We start from the raw sequence: 24,729 nt of genomic DNA on the forward strand, positions 1-24,729 counted from the left end.
AGGACAGGTCTGTCAGGAAGCTCCCAGAGCCACTAGAGGTTGCTGTTAGATGACTTAAGTGTAACCCTGACCAAAAGCTACCTCTGCCCTTGATGGAAATACACACTCTGGGCAATGACTTAATACAGAACAGGGTGTCACAGTCTTGCTGGGCTTAGTTTTGCTGTCACAAGTTTAGATCTCATTCAATGAGGATGTGATTTCAATGTGTCGCACAAGTGCTTTTATAACTCCGCTCCTCTGGAAAAAAGTTTGAAAAACTTCATGTACTTCCTTATGATAAACTGGTCTTAACTATGTTATCAGTTTCTTTGTCACAGTCAAACTGGATTTCCACCACACTCAAATCTATTTTAAACAGAGGCTTACTTTTCTGTTTGTCTTCTAACATTGTAGACTTTCCACAGCTATGGGCTGGACTTATTTGCACTGTAGCTGTAAAAGCTGATAAGCTTGAGTTACAATCTTTTGCGAGGGAAAAACAACAACCTGTTCTTACAAGGATGCTGGAAAAAAGTTTATCTAAGATGAGCCCTCTTCAAGAAATTGCATTTTTATTAAGAGCTTGCCGCAATTTCATGACTAAAGTTAATGCTCTTTAAAAGTGTGGATAAAGCCTTGAAGATAAGGAACAGGCTCTGTGCCTTTTCACTGAGCTCCCGATAACTTAATGTTTGCTATGGTAACTCTTCTCTTAAAAACAACTATCTTGGTTCTACCTATGCAGTGCTGTTCATGCAAGCTTAAATACGCTAGGAAGGGCAAACAATATAGGCTGGAATTCTTTATTTTTTTTTTAAACTGCAGGGGTTTTTGGAGTGGGGTGTTGCTTTAAGTTGTTCTGAGTTGTGTGGACTCTGTCTTCAAATTGCCTGATGTTTCCCCCTGTATCCTGACAGGGAACTGGCTCTCTGCTTCTAGACACTAGCAGATCATAATTTAATACTTGATTCTGGCCACAACCAGGAGGCTGGGGCGAGGAAACCTATTAGCCTGACACTCCTGAGGCTGTGTATCAATGTTTGCCCCTTAGACAAATTGGTGGTGGTGGTATTGCAAATATAACCCCAAGGGACTGACTGAGGCAGTGGCGTGGGCTGGCCGTGGTGCACAGCCCCCTTAAGACTGCAATGAGGTTAACGGCAGTTGCAGCCACACCACTGCCTTTTTTTTTTTTTTTTTTTTTACTTCAGCTTTTGCGAAGAAAAGAAGATCGTACAGTTCCCTTACCAGGCCCAGCGGAGCCGGGCTGGCTGTCCTGCCTGCTGTGGGGCAGCACCCCCCCATGCCCTGTGGCAGCAAGGAAGGGACAGCCAGACCCCGAGGCTGAGAGAAGGAAAACCGAAATGCTTATTTTTAAGCATTTTTAATGCGATCGTGCTGCCTCTTCCGGCAACACCTGCCCTGCGAGGGACGGGGTGTTACCCCCACACACACCCTCGGGGCTGCCCCGGTACCGGGCCCTCCCGCCGCCGCCTCAGCGCCCGCTTCCCACAATGCCCCTGCCCGAAAACAAAGTCCCACGTGACCGGCGGCGCGGGGAGCCCATCATGGCGTCTCCCAGCGGCTGCCGGCCGCAGCCCGGCGGGCAGGGCGGTGGCACCGGGGCCGGACCGGCGGCTCTGCGGGGCGTCGAAGAGGACGCCGAGGGGCTGTACGTAGCGGTGGAGCGGTGCCCGCTCTGTAACACCACGCGTCGCCGCCTCACCTGCGCCAAGTGCGTCCAGAGCGGCGACTTCGTTTTCTTCGACGGTCGCGACTCCGAGAGGTACCGGCGGCCCTGAGGGGACGGGGGAGGGGGGAACGGGACACCTTCTCCCTCCTCTGCCCCACCGCCGGTGTGTGTGTGTGGGGGGGCCCCGCCTAGCGCGGCGGCCGTTGGGCTGCCCCTCCCCCGCTCCCCTCAGGCCCGGGGGGGGTGAGGAAAAAGGGGGGGGGGGCGGTTTGCACCCCCTTCCCCACCGTTCGGCCGCTGCCCGGGGGCGGGGGGCTGGAGGTGTGGGGCGGGGGAAGGGTCCTGCTGCTGCCTGGCCCACCGCGGGGCCGTCTGCTGGGAGGGGGGGCGGCCCCGCAAAGGGAGGCAGAGCAGGACCCATAATGCGTTGATGATGATGATGATGATAATAATAATAATAATTAATAATAATATAGCGCCTCGACTTTCACTCAGTCAGGTGCAGCTGTGCCCGTGTTGATGTAGCCGACAGAAGCTCCAGACAGTTCAGGGCAAAAAGAGCCGTGCGGTAGGATATTTGAAATGCATATCTGTTTTCAGCGGCCTGCGTTGGACCGGTAATCTTCTACATCATTAAACAAAATTAGGAAGGTGTGCAAGAAAACAGCACCTTTTTTTTTTTTTTTTTTCCCCCCTGACTATATAAATAGTCCTAATCATGGCCCCCTTTTTAGAATTACAAAAAATATTCCACTTGAGTTAATCACGCACCTTCCTGCTCCTCTTTGCAAAGCGTTGGCTCTATGGGAGGGCGGCTGGATGAGTGTTACGTCAATAAGCAAATATTCCCATTATATGACTCAGATGCAGATCGCCCCTCCGTAGCTGTCGTTCACAGCACGTCCATTCCAGATTCTTAAAAAGTCTGCCCAGCGCCATCTCCGGAATAGCTCTGATTTTTGGCTGACGCCGAGTTCTTGGTCCTTCATTTCTAGCTTCGTTAGCAGCTGTTGAGAGTGATTTCTTGAACTATTTTGAGAAGGTGGTAAGCAGCGCGTGGTGCGGCACAGTCGTCGCACCAAAGGCTCTTTGCGTCCTGCCAAATACAAGAACAGCCGAGGGGACGGCGGCGTCTTTCTTCCATTGATGGTGGGAGTGGGCACAGGGTGTCAGCCGGTGTGAATCAGCTTGCAAAATTGAGACTTTAGGCTGCCACTGGATGGTTTATTTTTGGGTTTTTTTACATGAAAGACTGTGTCATGGAACCACAAACTGCATTTAGTCTTTCTAAAATAGATGGAAGACTTGTGTTTGTGCGAGACTGCTCGGGGTTATCTGCAGCTTCCATGAAAAAATTGGATTTGGAGTTTGGATCATAAACCAAGTTTTTTTTTCCTGCTCCTTTTGTAGCCTTAAGATTTTGGCTTAAACATTAGGCTTACTTATAGAAATTCAATTGTAGCCTTCATTACAGTGGAACCACTGTCATTCAGCATTAACCAAGGCTTAAGAAGTTTCTCTACCTATCAGGAAGAACGAAACAGAAAAGAAGCAGCCTTAGCCTAAGTACCAGAAGCAACAGCTTGTTGGAAAAAAACCCTCTTAATCTTCCTCATATCTTCTCGCACGAGACAAGATCAGCTTTTCTCTCTGACAGTTTTCACTCCATCCTCTAAGATGCTTTAACTCTCCCATTCATCTGCAGCTAGAAAATGTTCTGTATATTTGCACTGTGTTTCTTAACTGCAGGAAGTAAGTCTCTTTTTTTGTCTTTTTTTTTTTTTTTCCACCCTCTGGATGTCATGGTTCCATCTGTGGGGATCACCTCTGTTCTCTCCTCCTAGAGCCTCCATTCTGGGGGTTCTCCCTGTACGCTCAATTTCCCCAAGCTTTGTTTCTCCTGCTGCTCAAAACTTTCCCAAGCAGTAGTGCAGTTCATTGAAAACAGCAACTTCATATTAATGAATTAAAGGAACAACATAACACAGGTGACTAACACAACGTGAATAACGTAAGCGTGCTTCATTGCAGCAGGAATGCTCGGTGTAGGAACAAAGCCCCGTAAAGCTGGAGCTTCTCCTTGATCTTTTGAAGATAATGGAATTACTTATTTTTATATCTGTGCTTGAAATTTTGTGTCTACGTTCTATGGTTAATACTTGGAATGACTGATATTAGAGTGAAAGAGCCGGTCACTTCGGAGGTCAGGTTTCTTTGTTTCCTCTTTGTAAGCAGCAGTTTCTATGAATTCCTTGCGATCTGAGCACAGAGAAACGGAGCGACTTTTTAAACGGTGACCGCACGCCATGGCAAAGTCACGCAGGGACAGGTGCAGTTAACTGGCTGGATTTCAGGTTGTGTTTACCATCAGCATTATTTATTTGTTTATTTTACTCCTTCTAGTAGTACCTGGGTTAATTTTAGATCAGCATTCTGGCTGGTGCCGGAGGAGGCCAGCGGGGTCATGGCAAGGGCTTTTCTGTGTGACTCAGTTATAAGCGCGGTGTGAGAAATTCAGAATGTGGAAGTGTGTGGGGTCACTTGGGCCTCCCATTTGTCTTTTTCAGGTGTTAAGATTGGGGAAAAGGATTGTTCTCTCTCTTGTGAAAAATAAAGAAAGCGAGCGTTACTCCTTGTATCCAGTGGTGGTTTATTTTTAGAATTTTCTTGTGTTTTTTCCTTTTAAGAAGAGAAATGATTTCATGTTCTAACAGAATCATTTTGGTTTTCTTTTTATTGGACTGTTTTATGTGTTCATTTTTATAAAAGCTACAGTGTGATTGAAGTTGTTCATATGTCTGGCGAAAATCACACCCTGTATCTGTGAGGGGGAGAGATTGAGGAGCTGTTAAGATTAATTATTGAAGTACAGCTACAATTAAGGATGAGTAGTCCGGAAGTCCTCCAGTAAAATAATTGCTGACATTCTTCTTTTCATTAGTAATGTGTTGTATATTCAAAAGCTAAGCCGACATCTTGATGCTGGTTTCAGCTCAGAGACTCTTCTTGCTCCTGGGAGTTTACTCTAGCCTGTCATATGCATAAGTGCTCAGAGTGTATTTTACAAGCGTACTAAATTGCTTTGCTTTATATGTCTGCAGATGGCAAAAGCCAAAGACAGTATAATTGTGACGCCTAAGCCTGTCTGACTTCTCTGAGCTGTGGTTTGTGACTAGGAATACTGACTTTTTGCAGCGATGGAGTTTTATTATAGTGAATAGGTACAGTAATGGAGGCACCTATTGCTGTCCTCAGCTCCTCCTGCCTTAATCAGTTCCTATAAATTAGGAAGTTCTTCTTTCTGATTGCTTCTCTCCAATTACGAACGTGTGGAAATAAGCCAGGTAACCGTAGAAAATCTCAGCCTGATGTGGTAAGACTTGAGGAAAGAGAAACATTTAATGGATAATTTGAGATGTTGAGTTCTCGCCTTCTCTCAGTTTACATTTTATGGGAGTTCCTATAATAGTTCATCCAAAGTTTTGTTTCTTTGCCAAATTGAAAGGCTATAGATATCTAGAGAAAAATTAGTTACACGATGCAATGCAATTAAAATCAAGGCTGTATAAAGAAATAGAAACCTGCTAAAGAAGTTTGTAGGAGCTGTTTGATATAGTTGCTGAAGTGCAAAAATTACAGCTCACCACGCAGACTTTCACAAATATTTCTATCTTCCCTCCCCAGTAAGAACTTAATTTAGTCCCAGATCCTTGACAAATCATTCAGCTTTTTGCTGATGCGATGGACGTGATTTGGGTAATTGCGTTTAGTCAGACTCTATGCCCATTAATCCAGCTTTGAAAACAAGAATTGCCAGATTACCCCAGCTCTCCCTGTGTGACTGCTGAGCAGCGTGTTTCTGGGCCGAGTTATTTTTGGTGGCAGCCAAAGGTCAGGTACAGTAGGTGTGCATTCCACGGCGCACTTCTGGCATTTCCGTGATGACTGGTGGGGTGAGGACGCACAGGAAGAACAAACACACCGGGTTGAGCAGCCAGGCTCCAGTCGCACCACGTTCCTTCCTCCGGCTCATGCCTGGCCTCTGGCTTTTATGCCAAGCACCTGCATTTGGTTTTGGTTTGTTTTGGAAGGAAAACAGATACTTTTGGTTGACTATGAAGGCAGCAGCCAGTAGTTTTGTTCTTGTTTTAATGCTAATGTCATGTGGAAGGGCGATTACGCACTTTCTGAACCCCAAGTTGGTCACCAAGCTTTCGGATTTCAGCACTTCAAGGAAAGAAATGAAACATTTTAAAGTTTTACCTGAAATCAAACCCACAGAGTTGAGCAGAGAGATGGAGGCCCAAGATGCCATCCTGTCAAGACTTACTGTGTAATTCTTTCCAAATAAAGTTTGGATATCCCTGAAATAAAGGACTTGTACGTGAAGTATTAGAGCTCTGTTAGGATGAAATTGTCAATTCTACATGTTCTAGAGGGAAATTAAGGAATTGTTTTTCCATACACGGACTTAACCCAAGACATGCTTTTGAGGTGTGGATCAGGATGGTGCTGTAACGTAGGAAGCACAAAGGAAAGTTGGGAAGCCATACGCTGGCAGAAGACAAAGCACATTTGCTATTTTTTATGCCATTGAAATCTCTTGGCTGTTTCTCTTGCGGTTTGCTCTTACTGTTCGCTTTGTCGCTTCATGGTTCTCTGTAATTTCTCAATATGCGTTGTTCCTATGCTATTTTCTTTAAACATATTTCTCAATAGATGGTGTAACATGGAGGGGAGCAGAGCATGGCTGCTGCATAGTCAAAGGGTGAAAACACAGGATGACAAATCCTAAAAATATTCCCTTCTGCTCAGTTCTTTGCAGTTCCTATACCTCAGACATCCAGTGAAGCAGAACTCAAGCGGATATTTGGGTCATGGACTTGGGATGGCTACAAGTGACTAGTAGAAATAAGTAGAAGACAATGCAACTTATTGCTGTTGCTAATACGAGAAAGATTTGGATGTCATGTAAACGTTTTGAGAGAGTGCTGTCCTATTTGGACCTGTTAATGAATAAAGTGTGAGACACTACCACGTTAGAAGGGAGAAAATGCGACGTGTGGTGTGGCGTTTCCCACTACCAGGGTGGACTCGGCTAATACCAATCACAGCTCATGAATAACGCAGTTCAGGTGCACTACAGTATCTGAGATACTACTATTAATTTCTCCAGTGACTAAAGGTTTTTAGAGTACTAATACTGATATTGCCAAGCTATAAATCTAGAAATAGCAAGTAATTTGCTTACAAGTTCGATAATACGGCAAGCTGATGTTTCCTCAGCTTAGGGGTTCTGTTGCAATTCCTGTGAGAGACATGCTCTAGAATTCTGCAAGAGTTTTATACATTTAGCCATTGCTTCCCAAGATTAAGACAGATAATTGAGGTTTAGAGAATCCCACAAGCTTCAGTCTTTTTATCTTTTCAGACAGCTGTTGTGCAAAATATCAATAAAAGCATTTAATCTCTTACAGGTTTTCAGACAAGAAAGAAAGGCTGATGCATCTTAAAACCAAACAGAGAGAATTCCAAAAACAGTAAGTTGTAGTTACTAAATGAAAATAAACTGTAAGAACTCTCAGAAAAACGAAACAGTCTCTCTAACGCACTGTTGCTGGAGACAGATGTAGTCCAGATAGTCATAAAACTTTCAATCATGTTTTTTCCTCTAGTGTTTTGAAGGCCATGGAAGGGAAAGAGATAACTGATCAGCTGGTGAGTTGTTCAAAGTGTCCCATAGTTTTTAAACTCTCTGAATTCCTAGATCTCGTAGTTTAAAGTTACAATTTACCTTGAGGGCATTGTGTTGCTTTCCCAAAAAGCCTGTTGTAAGCAAAACCGAAATTGGCTCTGCAAGCAGAGTGCTCCAAACCGTCAATATCTTTCATTTTTTACTACGTATTGGTTCAATAACTTATTGTACTGATTTACTTTATACCAAGCATTTGGTTTGTTTGTGGCATTCTTCTGTGCATAAAACAGTATATGAAATATTTGTTTGTTTGTCTGATCCAATTAGGAACATCCTGCTACTTTTGCTCTAAGCTGCTGGCTTTGTTGTTAATCATTAGTCACTGTGTTTAAAGTCGTTTGTGCCCTAGAGTTGCTGAATGTTCTTTTTCAGAGATGGAAAATAATGTCTTGCAAGATGAGGATTGAGCAGCTGAAACAGACCATTTGCAAAGAAAATGATGAAATGACAAGACGTGAGTAATGCCTGTGCTTTTGTGATGTGGAAAACTCAGTGCCTTAGAGTGAAAAATCAATTGATGTGAATTTGAGTGTTAGTTTTTAGAAAGGGTGAATTTCCAAACTGTCACTTCTTAAATCAACTTGAAGGCAAATTGGTGAGTGGATTTTAGCCTTTTTATGCTTGAGTTCTAATTAGCAAACAGCAGACATTATTCAGCTGGATGGAGATCATTTTGCAACAGCTTTAAAAGTAAATGCTTAGTAGCCTATGACTTTGGCTTTGTCCCTGGGGGTGGCTTTATTCAGTGTAGTGTTTCTGATCACTTCCCCTTGATAAAGAGGAGCAAACAGCTCTGCAGCTGTTAGGAATTCCATATAACTGGTGAGTTTTAACCCACACCTGTCTAGAAATCCTAAAATCCTACTTGAGCAAGAGTCACTGAAATACAGCATAGGCTGGTGTGTTGCTACCGTTCAGCAGCTTGAGATTTGAAACTCATTAAATATTTTACACATGAGAGATTTGTAGGGTCATTTTTCAGAAGAGAGTATGCAGCTCTCCTTATGACCTACACGCAGAGGAAATATAGGAAGCATATTCAGAAGCGTATTGATTGAATCAGGAACATTTTTATGACTTGAAATTCAAGAGGAGCCCTACAGAGAGTGGAAGCAGAGGCATATACCTGAGAATAGTGATAAAGGAATAGCACAGGCTTGTGGTGATAACGTCAAAAAGGCTGAGATGCAAAATTATTTTCAATTAATAAGGAGGATGGATAGTAACAATAAGAAATGTATAATGAGAAAAAGATGAAGGAGTAGGCAAGGCTGTTAGTTAACAGGAAAGAGAGAGAAGTCTGATGCATTCGAAACCTTCTTTGCTTCGTCTTCTCAAAAGAAAATGTGATCAGATGCTTAGAGTAAATTTTACATCATGAGAGGACTGGAGGCTAAGGAAGGAAAACAGCCAGCTAAATGTTATTTTGATTATGTTAGCAAGGCCTGAGATTCACCTTAGGGAACTTAAGGAATGAGCTGAAGTAGTCTGCGGAGCACTTAAGAACGCGTGAGGGAGAGAGGATATCCCAGGAAACAGAGTGAAAACAGAATCTCATTCCAAGGGGTGGAGGAAGGGAGAACCTTAAACTGATAACACAGTCAATGTACCTCTGGCCACTTTGCAGGTAGCTGGAAGATAAGGTAATTAAAAGTAGGTATCACTTTGTTAAGAATAGGCCATGTCAAATCAACCTCTTGGCTGGGGGACAGGTGGTCTGGTGGAGGATGAAGCAGAAGATGCGACATACCTTGCCTTTGGGCACTACCCAAACTGTCTCACGAGCAAGCAAAGACGTTTGCTCTGGGTGTACTCACTGTAAGGCTAGAAAGGCTGCGTTCAAAGGGCAGCGATACTTGTCAAACCAAGGAGATGAGACAGGTGGAGCTCAGCAGGAACCAGTTCCTGGCCTGATTTTGTTCAGTATTTTCCATAATAGCTTGCATGGTAGAAGAGAAGGTGGAATGGAGGAAGCCAAAGGTGGATGACCATATGACTTCTGTGGAGAACAGGATCAAATTCGAAGTCATGTGGATAAATTGACAATATCATCTGAAAAGAACAAAGTCGAGTGCATGTTATTTAGGAAAGAGAAACATACAAACCCAAAGCAGGGGATGGTGGTGAGATGTGGCAGGAAAGGATCTGGGGAATTGCAAATTAAATGAAAACTATCAATCTAATGCTGCTGCAGAAAGGTTCAGACCTCATTTTGGGTTATACTAATATAAGCATTGGATTTAAGATGGAAGCAATTATCCTGCGGTGTCCGGCTTTGGTGTTGCCTCAGTGGGAGTCTGGAGTCCAGTTTGAGCAATTTGAGAAGGATACAGATAACTGGAGAAAGTCCAGAGGAGAATATTAGGAATAAATGACGAGGAATGGCTAAGTAAATTGACCTTTGATTTGGTTTAGAGAAGAGGAAGGTGAAGAAAAGCAGTTTTTCAGTAGGTAGACAATTACTACGAAGGAGATAATAACTAGTTGTTCTCTTTAGCCTGTGAAGAAAGGAGAGGAGGAAATCAATGTGACTTTGAGGAATTTAATGACCTTTTCTCAAAATGCAGCTCTGAAGGTGGCAAAATCTTAGGACTGACTGGGGAGTGGAGTTCCTCCACTTTTCTACTATTCTGTGAAGCTCATTATCTGCAGCTTTTGCAACTTTTCTGATTCGCAGTGAACTTGATTAGATTTAGCCCATAAGCTGACCTAATTATTGCCCAGCCACCCTGTTGTTAGCTCAATTACCCCAAAACTACTCTTGCAGGTCGACCCAAAATGAACTCTTGCAATGAGTAGCCAATAGATCAGGAACTCAACTTGGTGCACTCTTGGACCACATTAGAAAATGTGAATAGGTTGTTTCTCTTCTCTTGGATATGATATAGCTAGTTTTCTGAAATAAGAACAATTTCTAGAACATCAGGCTCCTGCTTTTGCAGTTGACCGGATACCTCAATAATTGGTGCTTCTCAAAATAAGGTTTTAAAATATGTGTGTGTGCCTTCTGTCTGCGGAGAACAGTTCAAGGAGACGATCTTGCAAATATCTGGCGTAGCTCTCTGTTGTGCCTGTGCTTGAATTTATCAGGCAATGCAGATGTGTGGGATGTAGTGGTGTCCTGAAATACTTCTGGGGACAAATTTTAATTGCCTCATAGACTGGGTCATAGAGCAGAGGTGCTAGGCCTAAAAAAGCACAGTTGTTTCTGCACCGGGACTGCTAAAGAGGAAGCGTGTGTGCAGTGTTCTCCCCTGCTTCACTATTAATTGCTGTTGGCCCTGCAGAAAAGGGAGTTCGCTCTGTGAAAAAGTAGCCTTTCAAGTACAACGTGAATCTGAAAATTGAACAGATGGACGTCTTACCCTCCTCTGTCTCTTATTCTTTATGCAAAGGGAGAGTTGGGGAATATGAATGCAAGCATTAATTGATTTTCTGTTGATGTTACAGGAATGCTTAAAGGAAACTGCATTACTAGCTGGCACATAGGGATTCTTGGTATGGCCGACAGAAAACTCAATTTTGCTACAGTTCCTCTAACAGGAGGTCACTTATTTTATAAAGCAGAGGATTATTAGTTCATATCTGCCCAGGGAAAGTATTCTCACCTTCTTTAATGTGGAACTTTGCATCTCCTATGTATCAGATCTTCTTTCCTACCAAACGCATTGTGGATCGCAACAGATCAGTTAGATGACTAGAAATAACTCCTGATGTTCAGAGAAAGCACCATCTGTGTATGGGGGGAGCAAGGCGCACTCCGAGGGGTACACCAGCAGTCCTGGTCTCCCACCCTGCCAGACCAGGGACTGGCCAGAGTTCCAGCTCTGCAGGTACAAACCAGGAGTAGCAGGGTATTGTGTGCTGGACAGGCATGGAATCAGTGTTGAGTCCCATTCTTTGGATATAGCCTTTAATTTTTGTGCTCCCCCATTAGGAAGACTGACAGTCTGAATGTGTTGTTTGAGGTAGCTACAGCTGCTTAGAAGTTTTCTTGGTTTTAGTAGTGTATAATGCAGCTTCTTTGGGTAGCAGATGCCACGGAGCGTTTTTATTGTAGCTCTGGTCTCATCTGTGCTTTGCAATCAAAATATAGCAGTAAAACGGTGTCAGGGCTTAGAGCTTCCCTTCTGTGCAAGGGACAGTTATCCTGCTTCTTGATTACAGGAAAGTGGTGCCTTGCAGTAAGAGAACCTGACTAACACTGACTTTTCTCAGCCATAAAAACGGAAAGTGAGTGACTAGTAGATGGGGGGTCTCATTTAAACTAGGGTACGTGAATAGTTTTAGACATCTATTTGGGGAGTGTGTATAAGAAATATTTTCCTATGCTTTTGAAAGACAGAGGTGGCTAATTCTCTAGCACCGTATGTTTGTGGCAGCATTACTGCAGTCAGTTCTTTTGTAGGAGAATCAGCAGGTGCTCTTGAAGGATATTTTTCCAAGCCTCAGTGTGCCTGACGCACAGAGTAAATTCAGGCAGTTGTAGCACTTTGGTACTTAAGCGCGTTTCTCTTTTTGTGACTGGAAAGGGAGATAGTCAGTGTTCCCTTGTGCTAACAAGGAGCCTGCACTGTTGGGACCCAGGTGCTTTAAGAGCACATACATGAGTGCGAAGCCCAAATATCATACGCTAACAGCAGCAGTGGTGCCAGCAATGGTGAATGAAGATGCTATCTGCACTTGATTTTGGCTTCAAGCAACACGTCTTTTTGGCCAGCACCATGCAAACATGTACAGTCAAGCTATTTCTGTCATGACGATTACCTCAGAAGTTTAATTAAACTGTGAAATCTTGGCTTTTCTACTCCAAATCCAAAAATAGCTGGGTAAAAGATAGGGAAAGATTAATCCCAATTTCAGACTCTTTGGAGATCTTCAGAAAAGATTAAAAAGTTGTACCACTTAGCAGCAGGAACATGTTCATAGCGAAGCAGGGTTTTCTGTTTTAAGCTGCTATAGATTTTGTTTTCTATAACTGTTAATAATGCTTTTCTCAAGTTTACTACAAGTACCTCACAGCTGCTCCTTTTTGGCTAACATCTGCTGCTGTTTTCACAGACGCAGAGGGACTTCTGAGAATTAAAGAGGAGAACCAGAGGCATTATCGCAGGGCTCAGCGGCATCAGGAGAAGAAAGAGAAGATGCAGAGGCATAACCGCAAGCTGGGAGACTTGGTAGAGAAAAAAACCTATGACTTGAAAACCCAGTATGAGCATCTGGCAAATCTTCGTCGGACGTATATCCTGGAGCTAACATCAGTCATATTTCCCATTGAAGAAGTAAAGACAAACATGAGGTACAGAAGGCTTATTCTTTTGGACTCATTTTGCTTAGCCTTAGACACCCAGAAGTGAGTCACATAAGTCTGAGCTAGACACTCTGGCTCCCTTAGCATCTGTGGGGAGAAGGAGGTGTTTCCCAAAGGCAAAGCAGGTGACCTAAAGATAGAGATCCAGGATAAGAGGAATCTGGAGGTGCTAGCATCTCCCCTCTGAGAGATCGGAGGTATGTGTCCAATGTTAAACTATCTTAAAGTAGGTAATTAAAAATCCCAGAACAAAGGAAAGGAGTTTGGGGAATAAGGATTTTTGCAGGAGTGTTTCTACAAGCATTTTGCTCTCTGTGAAATCTGCCGAAGTGCCTGCCACGTGCATCTCTGCTTATAGTTTTAAAACTTCTTTAAAAACCCTCTGTTCCTCTTTGGGTGCTACAGAGATCCTGCAGATGTGTCGTCTGAGAGTGACAATGCTATGACCTCTAGCACTGTGAGCAAGCTCGCAGAAGCCAGGAGAACCACGTATCTCTCTGGGAGATGGGTGTGTGATGATCATAACGGGGACACCAGCATCAGTATCACAGGGCCTTGGATAACCCTTCCTAATAATGGAGACTATTCAGCGTATTACAACTGGGTGGAAGAGAAGAAGACTACGCAAGGACCAGGTAAGGAGCGAGCTCTGATTAGGCATCGAGGATACTCCAGAAACCATAGAACTTGCAGCCTGGGATGCTGACAGAAGGCACTGAGGAGCAGTAGCCCGGTCTGTGTGTTCTCACCCAGGCAAACCTGAGTCAATCACAAATAAATACCAGGATAGGGATTAGTCCACTGAAATCCTCTTTTGTGGGAAGTGCTCGCTGGGACCACAGCGCAATGTAATAGAGAGAGAAAGTTAATTATTCACAGTTTTGACATGGTTCGCATGCCGTCATTTTAACAGGAATTCCAAGAATTACTATTTTCTACGAACTTCTGACAGATTTCACTGTAAATGATTGCTGGATTCAGGCAGTTCTCAATACTGACAAGTGACATTTTCCAGAGTAGACTTCAGTAACACATTAACACACCCACTGAGGCCTCATTTAAAATGAGACTTTCATGATGTTTTTATTTCTTTTAGATATGGAACATAATAACCCTGCTTATACCATCAGTGCTGCATTGTGCTATGCAACTCAGCTTGTTAACACTTTGTCTCTCATACTTGACGTAAATCTTCCCAAGAAGCTCTGCAACAGGCAAGTAAACGCATGTCTCTAAGGAGGTGAATCAGTGACCAGTTTTGACTGATCTTAATTTGATTTTTCTGAACGAAGTCATTACTTGGAACAGCTTTTATGGTAATGGCTGATGGCTCATGGATTTTTGTGCTGTTTAACTTTGGGTGGAGGGCTAGTAGGATTTTAGTTAATAGTTCCTCCCTCCTTTTTTACCTCCTGAGAGTGTAGACTAACCATCATAGTTGAAAATAACAGCTTCCTAATTGTCATATTCAGCATCCTCAAATTAGAAATGAAATACGACAGTCCACGAATAGCATTTTTCATTTTATGAGAACCTACTGTGCCTTACAAAATCCCATCCCAATTCAGCAACTCTTTGTCATCTTGAATAGCTCCACTACATGAAGCGCCATATAATAAGGCACACCAGTAATTTAATTCTCTTTGGGATGAAACACCGATGGAGAATGTACCTGGCTGCCAGATGTCTGGGAGTGTATTCTGTAAGCCCCATTTGTGATGAAAAGCACTGTTAGATGTTTAATGTCTGTGTGGAGCAGATGGGATCTATGCAGAAGTGGTACTAAGGGAGCTGTAGACCTGGTCAGTCTTCCAGGGGTCTCAGTCATGCCGCTGAGATTCTTTAATCACTTTAAATAGCAGTTGCTGAAGTGAGGGCACAGAAGTTGTGTAGGGTCTCTGCAGTTTTTTATACTATTATTTGGGTGCTTGGTCCTTACAGTAGGAAAAGGTTGAGAACGGGAAATGATGCAAGGTTTAAAAGAAGAGCCGAAATAGGTTGGCTGCAGTGGATCTTTGAGTTCTGTACAGTCTACATCATCTGTCCTGTTGAAACCAGTGGGACTAGGGCAAGCACTGCTTGTTGTTGAAATGCTTACAGTCTTGCTGGGTGAAAAATTAATCTCCTGAACACCCTCAAACTGGCTGTACAGTTTAAACAAGTACTCACCCTGAGGATGTTTACTCCGGGATTTGTTAGGAGGCCAGGGCACAGAATGCTGATGCCTCCAGTAGGTGTATTTTCACAGCATTTTCCTTTCTTTGTGTATATATGTGTATGTGTTGTGTTTCCACAGTGAGTTCTGTGGAGAGAATCTCAGCAGGCGCAGGTTCACGCGGGCAGTGAAGAAGCTGAATGCTAATATCCTTCACCTTTGCTTCTCTCAGGTAGGGGGAATGCACGTTTGGCTACTTTAAATAGCTTTTAAAATATCAACTGTGCCTGCAGGTTTCCTCCGGTAACTGATCGTTTCTTTTTCTTACCTTCCCCATGGTAGCATGTAAATCTGTTGCACCCACTGCATACGCTCAGGAACCTTATGTACCTGGTCAGCCCAGACACTGAGAACTTGGGCAGGTAAGAAAAGCAGAATCTCAACTCCCCTGTGATTTGAATCCTCTTTGAAGTTATGTATTTGCCTTGTTACTTATGAGGGAAATTCTTCTCTTCTGCCGTACCTATTGATCAGTCCTCAGCACGTCAGAAATCAGGGTAGTTACAAGGAAGAGATGAGAGAGGACAGAAAAAGCAGGTCCTGAGTAAGAAATATGATTTCGGAGGGGTGTGTACGCTGTGCTTCTGCGTACGGTGGGCTCAGCTGGGGGCTTTGTAGCTGGTTATGGACTTGTTTCCCCTGTGCTTAGAAGCAGGAACTCCTTCCCTCCAGTGGACAGCAGCACATATGCGTGGCAGTCTCACTGTGCTCCACATATGACCCTACCCACATCTGCCAACATGTAAATACCAAAGAGCATCCGGCAATATAAACCCTAAAACAAATGCTAGGTAAAGGTTTCCCAAAAAAATGCTTCCAGTCAATGAACACCCTAGACCAGTCAACACTTCAAATAATATTAATTTCTAATTAAATTAAGATTAAAGACAACTTTTCTGTTAACTTAGTACGTGATGGAAAGAACGTCAGTTCCTGTGGGCTGCACACACCAGGTTTAATAATCTTTTTTTTTTTTTTAACAACTTAAATACAAGAAAGCCAACCACATTGATTTGGGATAATCCAATCGCAAGTCACTTGTGCCTGAGACAGTCTGCAAATATTTGTTTAATCTGACTACTGCTTTATTTCCCCTTATTCTCCCCTCTCAAAAAACGTGTAGACGTGGCACTTTGGGACATGGTTTAGTAGACATGGTGTTGGCTTGACGGTTGGACTTGATGATATTAGAGGTCTTTTCCAACCTTAAAGATTCTATGATTCTATCAAACACAGTAATGTTCTGAAATGTACTTTTCCACTTTTGTTCCCGTGTACAGATCTAGTTGTATTTAAAAACCTGCAGTGCCACTAAGAGGAACTGAATGTGTGCTGCTAACCACTTACCTTATGTTCTTTGGGTATATCCTATGTTCTTTGGGTATATCCTATCGATTCAGCCCAAAGATACAGGGGGCCAAACCTTTGTAACATAGCTCAGTTTGGAAAAAATTATGTGCTTGCTGCTGCTTGTCTAAAAACAAGGAGAGTGCAGGAAATGCCCAGAGAATGAAGAACTGCGTCCTGGAAAGCAGCTGCTGTAAAGGATCCAAGTGCCACAGTGAGTGTGTCTTCCCTGTGCAGATGTTTCGGAGCTCCACACGCATCAGTCAGGTCCACGTAGTAAAAGAGGTGACAGGAAAGAGTCGGAGAAAGTACCTACAGTGAGGGGCATAGTTTAGTCTGTATAAAACTGTCTTAGCTTGCTAGAGATGAGGTTGAGAGATGACTTGATTCCCACACCGTCATGGGAGAGAAAATACAGGCTACTGAACGACTTCACAAACGCCATTGGAAACAAAGAGCCTGAGCTAGGCTGAAATGAGGAGCATGCGCTTAACGCGGAGATTAATTACCCGCAAGAATGAAGGTGGGGATTCTCTGTTTCCTCATGTTGTCCTGTCAAGGCTGGATGAGTTTCTGGAATGGATGCTTTCATTAGACCGAAGTTCCTGGGCTCAGGACAGGGGAACAGGTGGAACGTAATGCCTTTGTTACAGAAGAGGTCACTCGAGATGATCTCATGGTCCCTTCTGGCCTTAAACCTGATGACTCTCTTCTTATGTTGCCTTGTTAAGCAAAATGCTTTGCCAGAAGGCAGCACTCCCATTCCTTTCCGGATTATGAGAGAGGAGTGTTTACCTTTAATTTCTCAGCTGGCTGCAAAGTTTGCAGCAATCAGCTCTCTTTATTTCCCTGTAGATATTTAAGCCTATATTACCCGATAGTCTCCTTTATAAGCTACTGTTTTCAGATATGTATAATTTTACCAAGCTTTAATTGTCTGGATTAAAATTTTCCACGCTAAATTGCTGCTTCAGGCTCCTTCTCCCAGTAAGGCTGGAGAAGCACTCTTACCCGTGTTAAATTCTTGTTCCCGTTTCACCGAGCAGCTTTGTGCTTTGGAATGAACTTCGGCAGGGACACTGCTTGCTGTGGGGAACCCACCTTTCACCGCCTCCGTGAAAACCTGCTGCTCTCTGGCCTCTGAAACTGCCTGCTTCGGCTCAGTAAAGATGTTTCAGATTTTGGCCGCCCGTTCTCCAGTGCAAAGCGGTGGGATGGGGAGAGATGCAGTTGCTTCTCCCACCAGGCAGTGGCAACAGGGAAATCAGAGTCAGAGGGCAGGTGGGTTTGGTGGGGACCTCTGGATATCCAACCCATCGCCCCACTCAAAGCGGAGCCAGCTAGAGCGAGTTACGCAGGACCGCGGCCGGTGGGGTTTTGAGTATCTCCAGTGATGGAGACTCCACAGCCTCTCTGGGCAACCTGTTGCAGCATTTGAGCAGCCTCGTAGTAAAAAACGATCTTGAGATGTTGTTCTGGGAAGTCTCCACTAGTGAGTTGTGCCAACTCAGTTCTCTAGGTTGTAAACTACACCCTTCCCCTCGCTGACAGAGCTGCAGCCACCTTGGCCTGGCCGGAGCTAGCATTAAAAATAAAAGCTGTTCCATGTCAAGCTGAGATTTCCACCAGTGGAGCTGTGAGTTTTATTATCACTAGCTTTTTCTTTGGTGTGTATGTGTTTCACTGTCCACTGCCAAAGCAGAACAGCTCTCCCGCCATTCCTGCTCTGTGGATTGGAACCCAGCTATCGCTTCCTTGGCCAACTATTTTCCTTTCGCCATTGTCATAATACGGTTATCTCTGTAGCCAGCGAGTTTCTCTCTGCCAGCTGATAAACACAGAGGTGTTTTAATTTCTCTGCCGTACGTGTGACAGAGCAGGCAGTGCTTTGGCATGCCTGGGACTCGCACCAGCGAAGTGACGGTCCTTCTGCACAGTACCAAACGAGCTGACGGCGTTGTGTCCGTGTTTGCAGGTCTGGGCCTTTTGAAATCAGTGCTGATCTCGAAGACTCCATGGAGTTTGTGGATCCCAATGCCACCGGCGAAACAGATGAGAGCGGAGACGAGCACGTCAGCGATGAAGAGACGGACCTGGGGACAGACTGGGAGAATCTGCCGAGCCCCAGGTTCTGCGATATCCCCTCTCAGCAGGTGGAGATGCTGCAGAGCCAGAGCACGCAGGTATCTCAGCCCATCGCCAGCAGCAGCACTGGTGGGATGATCTCGTCCGCTGCTGCCTCGGTGACCTCGTGGTTGAAGGCGTACACTGGACATCGCTAACGAGCATGGGAAAAGGATCGTAGGATTTGTGGAAGGAATCCCTCCCCGACAATGCTGTAGTAAACCTTACCTATTGAGTTAAGTAGTGCCTGGAACAAAGAAAAGGTCAGACTTTTCATTTTGTAAACCAGAAAAACCTTTTTATTTACCCAAGATGACTGTGATGGTACCATTTTGTAAATTAGCTAGCTACGTACTTCTGATGGATTCTGTGACGGCACTTTGTGTCTTGGTTCTGTCTGCATTGTTGAGTATCGAAGAAAAAGGACCTGGCAGCCTCCAGCTCTACGTTCTAAAGAAGAAACAGATTTTGGAGTATTTGGATCGGGATGAGGACAGAGAGAAGGCTGCTGCTCAGTGTGCAGTCTGGACAGTGGTGCAAATGCAGTTCACATTTTCTTAACTCCTTACAGGGTTTTTGTTTGTGTGTGTTTTAAATCTGTCTTGCATAATGCAAAAATGCGTATTTCTAAATTTTTTTCATTCAGGACATGAAAATTATGCATTTTTAACATGTTTTCTAATCTCTGTTGCCATATTTTTAATACAAAGAATCAGCATGAACAGGAATTCACACAGCAAATTGCTCTTCTTTTTAGATTTGGTTGTGAATCTTTACCCAGTTTTGCCATAGAAAACTGGCTTGTTTCATGCTGTTTCCACTGGTAGGTAGTCTCAAAGGTTCGTGTTGTGCTGTCCAAAGCACACAGGCTCTTTACTCTTAATATCATACACCAAAGAAACACTGGACGTTCTCTTAGCTAGACCCACATTTGATGCCGATACAGGATTGCGTTGTTGCAATAATATTCATCAGTTCCGCCACCACGTTGCCACTTTTTAATATTAAAAAAACCTCATTTTGAGCTAGCTGAATGAAGCCACACGTTCTCCACACTACACGCGTTTTAAACCCTATTCTATTTTATGTTTTAGGGTGGGTTTTGTTTTCTTTTCCTGTTTACTGAATGCCAAGAAGTTGATTTCATTTCACTGCAGAAATGCTCACAGCGCAGCTGGCTCGCACGTAGAACTACCGGAGGTGCGATACCAACAGATGCGTTCGTTAACAAAGTGCTCCTCTGCTTCCTCTGCCTTGTGGTATGTATTACTTAAAGATGGGTTTGCTCAGTGAAGCTTCCAACGTACGGTTTACATTTTATATAGCAGGGACATCGTACTTCTCCACGGGGTAAACTGATGTCAAAGCATCCTCCCAGCCCTCCGGGAGGGAGGATTTCTGCCACTGTAGCTTCCCTGTGGCGGGGATGCGGCGAGGCTGCGGCGAGGGATGCGCTGGCCACGTCCTCCTGCGTGTTTGAAGTCCCAGCTCCGGGGCTGGCTTACCCGGCCGCCTCGCAGGGCCCGTTGTGGTGGTTTTGCTGTTTCTCTCCAGGCCGGCCAGCGCTGCCTCCAGCCTCTACTGAGGAGCGGATGGAAAAGCGGTTTTGGTACTGATGTTCACGTACCCCAGCGAGCTCCGTGCCCGGGGTACTGCCCGAGTATCATGTCTCCCAGCCCTCTGCCCCTCTCACATGGCAGCTCTTTCTCTCTGGCCCTGGGGATGTTGTCAGTAGTTTCTTTTTAATTTTTCTTTTTTTTTTTTAAACCAAAGACCCTTAACTCCGCACTAACACCACGGACGTTGGTAGATGAAGACACCCTCGTTCCTACCGTTCTTTTGGTTTAAATCCAATAGTTGGGTTTGTTTTAAGAGAACAGCCAAGGCTCCCTTGACTACTGCAGTCCGAATGGGGCCAGTGCCCCCCAGCCCCCCAGCAGCCAGCGCTGCCGGGGCCGGGAGGGTTTGGTCGCTCTTCGGTTCACAGCACTTTACTCACCTGCAGCTATCAGATCCTTTGCAGTTCTGAGCAACCAGCACATACCAGTACTGTATACTGGGCTCCTTGCATCGCTCAGCCCCTTCTGCTTCCCTGTTTTATTTTGCACTGGACCCTGCCACATAAATCTTTGTTTGTTTGTTTGTGTTTTTAATACGCATTTCAGTCACTCTTTCATTGCTGCCTTCGTGCTACTTGGAACCCCTAAAGGTCAGGCCATGATTCTGCTTTACACATTGTCCGTTACTTTGGGGGGGGAAAAACCAACACAAAAACCTTTTTAAGCCATATACTTCATAACCATCATGTTTTCCAAATAATTTATTTGCAACCGTGTCGTACTCTGAAAGTGCACAACAGCACCGCGAGGGTGTTAAAATGCATTGGGACAACAGGTCTTGTCACGAAATGTTTTTGTAACGGAATACAGATTGTGGTTGGTTTGTCTTTAAAGTGTTTTGCACATGTGTAGCTAAGGAAGAATTGTGTGTGTCCAAACCTTGAGTGCAATCGCCAGGATTGGTTTTCCAGGTTGTTTTTGGGGGCGGGGGAGGGCAGGAATATCTGTAATTAGAGATAATTGAAGACAGTGAACTGAGTGTTTACAAACCACTTTGCGTAGCACGAGTGCGGGAATTTCAGTTCAGGCCGTGACTTTTGTCCGTGACGAGTGATCTGGTGTGACCGATCTGAGCTGCCAAGGAAGAGCCCGGCCCTCTGCGGAAAGTCCGGGGCCTTTGGAGGGTCTCAGGTGGGACACCCGAGGGATGCTTGTCACCCGCAAAAACCCGGGGCCTCTCTGCAACTTCCAAACTAGATGTAACTAAACACAAATGGTTTGGGTTTGGTTTTTTTTTTTTTTCTAAATTTTATTGTATTATTGCAATAAATCTTTTAACAGTAATTTTTTTTAAAGTTGTATATTTATAATTGTTACTTCTGTGTGGTTTGTTTTTAACCTTGCTGGGGAAGTACACAAGAATTTCCAGCCTTCAGAGCATCACAGGGACCAGACCTGTTACAGTGCAATCGTACAGCGGTGGAATAAGCAATACCCATTCTAAAAAAATACTCTTAGATAAAATAACTGCATCTCCATTGGAGCAGGTGGAGGAGTCCTGCAAAACACACACGCACACACATGTCCCTGTACGTAATGTAAACCGATAAATTGCTCGTGTAAGCCTGGCTTTGAACTGCTCCTCTGCTGGGTGACGTTTGTTTCTGCAGGTGGTGAGCCAGAGTTCCTTCGTGCAAGGGAAGACGCTCCTCTTCACGAGGTCAAGGCAGAAGGACGCAAGCATGTGTCTGTTTAAGGAGGTAATTATTAAAGTGAACCGTTGTGTGTCTGAGCGACGGGGATGGGAAAGGGCAGCAAGACAGACGCAGGCTCTACCCACGGGACCTGGTGGCCCGGCAGGCTGTGGTTTACTGGGCGCTGAATGATGGAGGAGAAACAAGCCATCCCGCTTCTGCACGCTCAGGAGCAGCAGCAGCAGCAGCCTGGGGCTCCTGCACGCGGAGCCGGGGCAGTTTGCTGCCTCCCTCGCAGCAGTCACGGCCGTGCAGGAAAGCAGCCTGTGCGCAAAGCCAAGCCTGGCTCCGAGCTCAGCTCATGCCTACGCGTTGCTGAGGTCACTTCTCCTTCAGCAGTGCCATCAGCAGGAGCTTCGTCCTCTGCCACTGCTGGTTCCTGGCAGGAGAGCGTAGTGCCCTGAGCCCCGTCCGTACCACCCGGACCAGCCAAACATGGGCTGGGGAGGAGAAACAGCCCAGGGTGAAGCTTCGGCGCCGTTCTCAGCCTGCAAGAAGTGGGACTCCAGACAGGGCGGACGCACCCGTGAAATGCCAGTCCTGGGGCTGGCACAGGAAGTTGAACCCCAACAAAACATCGTGGAGCCCCATTACAGGGGGCAGAGACACAGCAAATGGGAAAAGCTGCTGTAGAAACAGGCAGGATGGAGCAAGAGCCCAGCCACCAGCATGGCCACAGGTGGCTTTTCCAGTAGTGCCTGTGCCAGGAGACCCCAGAGCTTGATGAAAACTGGAAGCTTACGAACAACGGAAATATTGCAATTTCTTCGCAGGCGTATCTGGAAATTCAGTCCGGATACTCCAACCACTCCCAGGCAGGGACGTCAAGCACACAGTCCTCAGCTCTTCTGAATGCTGAATTTTCTAAATCCACCACTGGACTACTTTTTTTTTTTTTTTTTTTCAAATCGCCTCTTTGAAGAAAAAAAGAAAAAGGTTCATCAGCCATTGGGTTGTCCCTGACCTGGTCCTTTAGGAAACAGAAATCTGCACTTTACTACTTTATGGGGGGGGAGAAGAGAAGCTCGCAGACAGCTCAGCACGGCTACGTTAGAACAACCCCCTTCTGGATGCAAAACTTCGTTCCGTAGAACAATTTTTAACAGCAATGCTTTGCAACAGGGATAATAAATGATGTATAAAACAGCCCGCGTTCCTTGGCCAGCTTGGGGGAGGGAGGGGAGAGTAAAGAGCAAATTATCCTCCGTATTTCACGTCTCCAAGGAACAAACCAGCCCAGTGCTATTATTTCAGCCTCATTTTTTCCCCTCTGGCAGCCTCGTTCAACGAAGGTGACCAGAATCTCAGCCTCTGTTCCAAAAAAAATGACCTCACAGGCCCCTTATCTAATTACAAAATATTTTCCTCTGCTGCTTCTATTTCAGCCTCGCAGGGACTTTCCTCGCTGCTGTCAGCCTGGCGCAGGTTATCCCAAGTTTTCCAGTCTTGGGTGAGGGGGCAGGAAAGCATTTTCTCCCCCCCCCCCCCCCCCCCCCCCCCCCTTCACTGAAACCTTTGATGCCAATGGCTTTCCTTCCAGAAAATTGTTTTGCTGCTCGTCCGGGCACAGCAGATTAAAGCTTGGGTGAAGCCTGCGCCCCGTTAGAGAATGAAGTCACAAATTAACAAGGGATCCTGCTTTTCCTCTCCCTCTTCACAGCCGATTACAAGGCAGCCGCACCCTCCTTTTAGATTTCCAATGTCATTCCTCCTGCTTGTCCTAACGCCTGCTGCATTGCAGCGATGGCCGAGCAGCACCGGCTGCTGCCCAGGGTGGAGGGCAAAGCAGGGACTGGGGTGGGGGGAAAGAAATGGCATCCTTGTTAAATCTACTGTGAACATCCTGAGCTTACCAAACCCACGTTTCAGGCTGCAAGGGCTCAGTTTTCTCTCTCTCTCTCACCGTTAATGGAGCGAATAAAAGCACGTGCCTTCAAACCCTCTCTGTCCTCATGTTCTGTAAGAGGAGTCGCTCCGATCCCACTGCAGGTTTAGGCAAACGCGGGCAAAGCAGAGGGAGGTCTGGCCACCGCCACCGCTGCTTTCCTCACCCCTCTGCACCTTAGAGAGCAGATTGAGCTGGGGGCTCAGCCGTCCCATGCAGATGCTGTTGCAGTGAAGAGCCCTCCCTGTCCCTGGCACTCCCTTGGGGCTTGCAGGGCAAGGCCAGCCCAGGGTGAGCCCCGGAGGAAGGTGGCACCAGCTCTTCTGGCACCAGGTCGGAGATTTCAGCTGCAGCGACAGTTGCCAAAAGGGCAGAGAAACAGTCAGAGCATGAAGTGCAGGGACTCAAACCACGCAGACACAACCGCCATACCCTGCAAAGTGCCTGCTGCCCTGTGACGCCGCTCCGGGGCTGCTGGGCTGACCAGGGAGTGTTCCCAAACTTCCAAACTGTTCCCCCTCGGGCAGCAAGCTGGGGGCAAGGGCTGTAACTGGAGGCTGGAGCCTGGAACGCAGCACTGCAGCAGAGGAATGTGTTCAAGGCAACACCAAATAGCTGCCACGCTCAGCTCCCGTTCAGGGTTTGAGGAATTACCGTTTGTCTGCACTTCACACGAACATTCCCAACTCCCCTTTGAAAACACCAACTCCCACCTCAGAAACAAGATGCCAGTGGCTGTAGCAGGGTGAGGATTCCTCTTGCGAGGGAAAAATTCCATACTCCAACCAAGGCAACTCTGCTTTCATGCTGCTGGCTCCACGCTTCGTCCTCAAGCATCCCGGGACCAGCCGAGGGCTGACACAAGAGCCGAGGAGTCCTCGTTTTCACAAGTCTCACACACCTAGCACCAGAACAGGAACCTCTGCTGCCTGCCCAGCTGGCAGGGGAAAGGAAAAGCTGGAATTTGTGAATGTTACAGCAGGGAATTCTCTAGGTAATACAGGTTTGGGGTTTATTTATTTTTTTTAGTAGGAGGACTAGTTTTCTACAAGAAGCATGCTGCAAGTCTGAACTACATCACAGTACCAAATTTCTGCCACGTGT

The 24,729-nt window shown here is 45.5% G+C and overlaps 1 protein-coding gene across 2 annotated transcripts; it reads left to right on the forward strand.

Moving 5' to 3' along the window:
* Positions 1-1,496: 1,496 nt before the first annotated feature.
* Positions 1,497-21,330, forward strand: ATG14 (autophagy related 14). Of its 2 annotated transcripts, none has more exons than XM_054826489.1 (10): positions 1,497-1,768; positions 7,153-7,215; positions 7,351-7,393; positions 7,803-7,884; positions 12,492-12,729; positions 13,147-13,376; positions 13,838-13,955; positions 15,038-15,128; positions 15,239-15,318; positions 18,279-21,330. In XM_054826489.1, exons 1-10 carry the CDS (start codon positions 1,497-1,499, stop codon positions 18,583-18,585), a joined length of 1,524 nt encoding a protein of 507 aa, XP_054682464.1. In that variant the 3' UTR covers positions 18,586-21,330. The 2 variants fall into 2 exon arrangements, with proteins under 2 accessions (XP_054682464.1, XP_054682465.1); XM_054826490.1 differs by lacking the exon at positions 1,497-1,768 and adding an exon at positions 2,250-2,326 and having other exon boundaries at positions 13,838-13,959; positions 15,042-15,128.
* Positions 21,331-24,729: the final 3,399 nt, after the last annotated feature.

The sequence above is a fragment of the Grus americana genome, chromosome 5 (genome assembly GCF_028858705.1).
Source record: "Grus americana isolate bGruAme1 chromosome 5, bGruAme1.mat, whole genome shotgun sequence".
Lineage (NCBI taxonomy): Eukaryota > Metazoa > Chordata > Aves > Gruiformes > Gruidae > Grus > Grus americana.

What these genes read in the sequence shown, in the direction of transcription:
- ATG14 (XM_054826489.1), top strand. Translation starts at nt 1,497, where the DNA reads ATGCCCCTGCCCGAAAACAAAGTCCCACGTGACCGGCGGCGCGGGGAG. An exon ending in GAAGTAAAGACAAACATGAG is followed by an intron (nt 12,730 to 13,146) that starts GTACAGAAGGCT and finishes TGGGTGCTACAG; the next exon opens with AGATCCTGCAGATGTGTCGT. An exon ending in TTCACCTTTGCTTCTCTCAG is followed by an intron (nt 15,129 to 15,238) that starts GTAGGGGGAATG and finishes TCCCCATGGTAG; the next exon opens with CATGTAAATCTGTTGCACCC.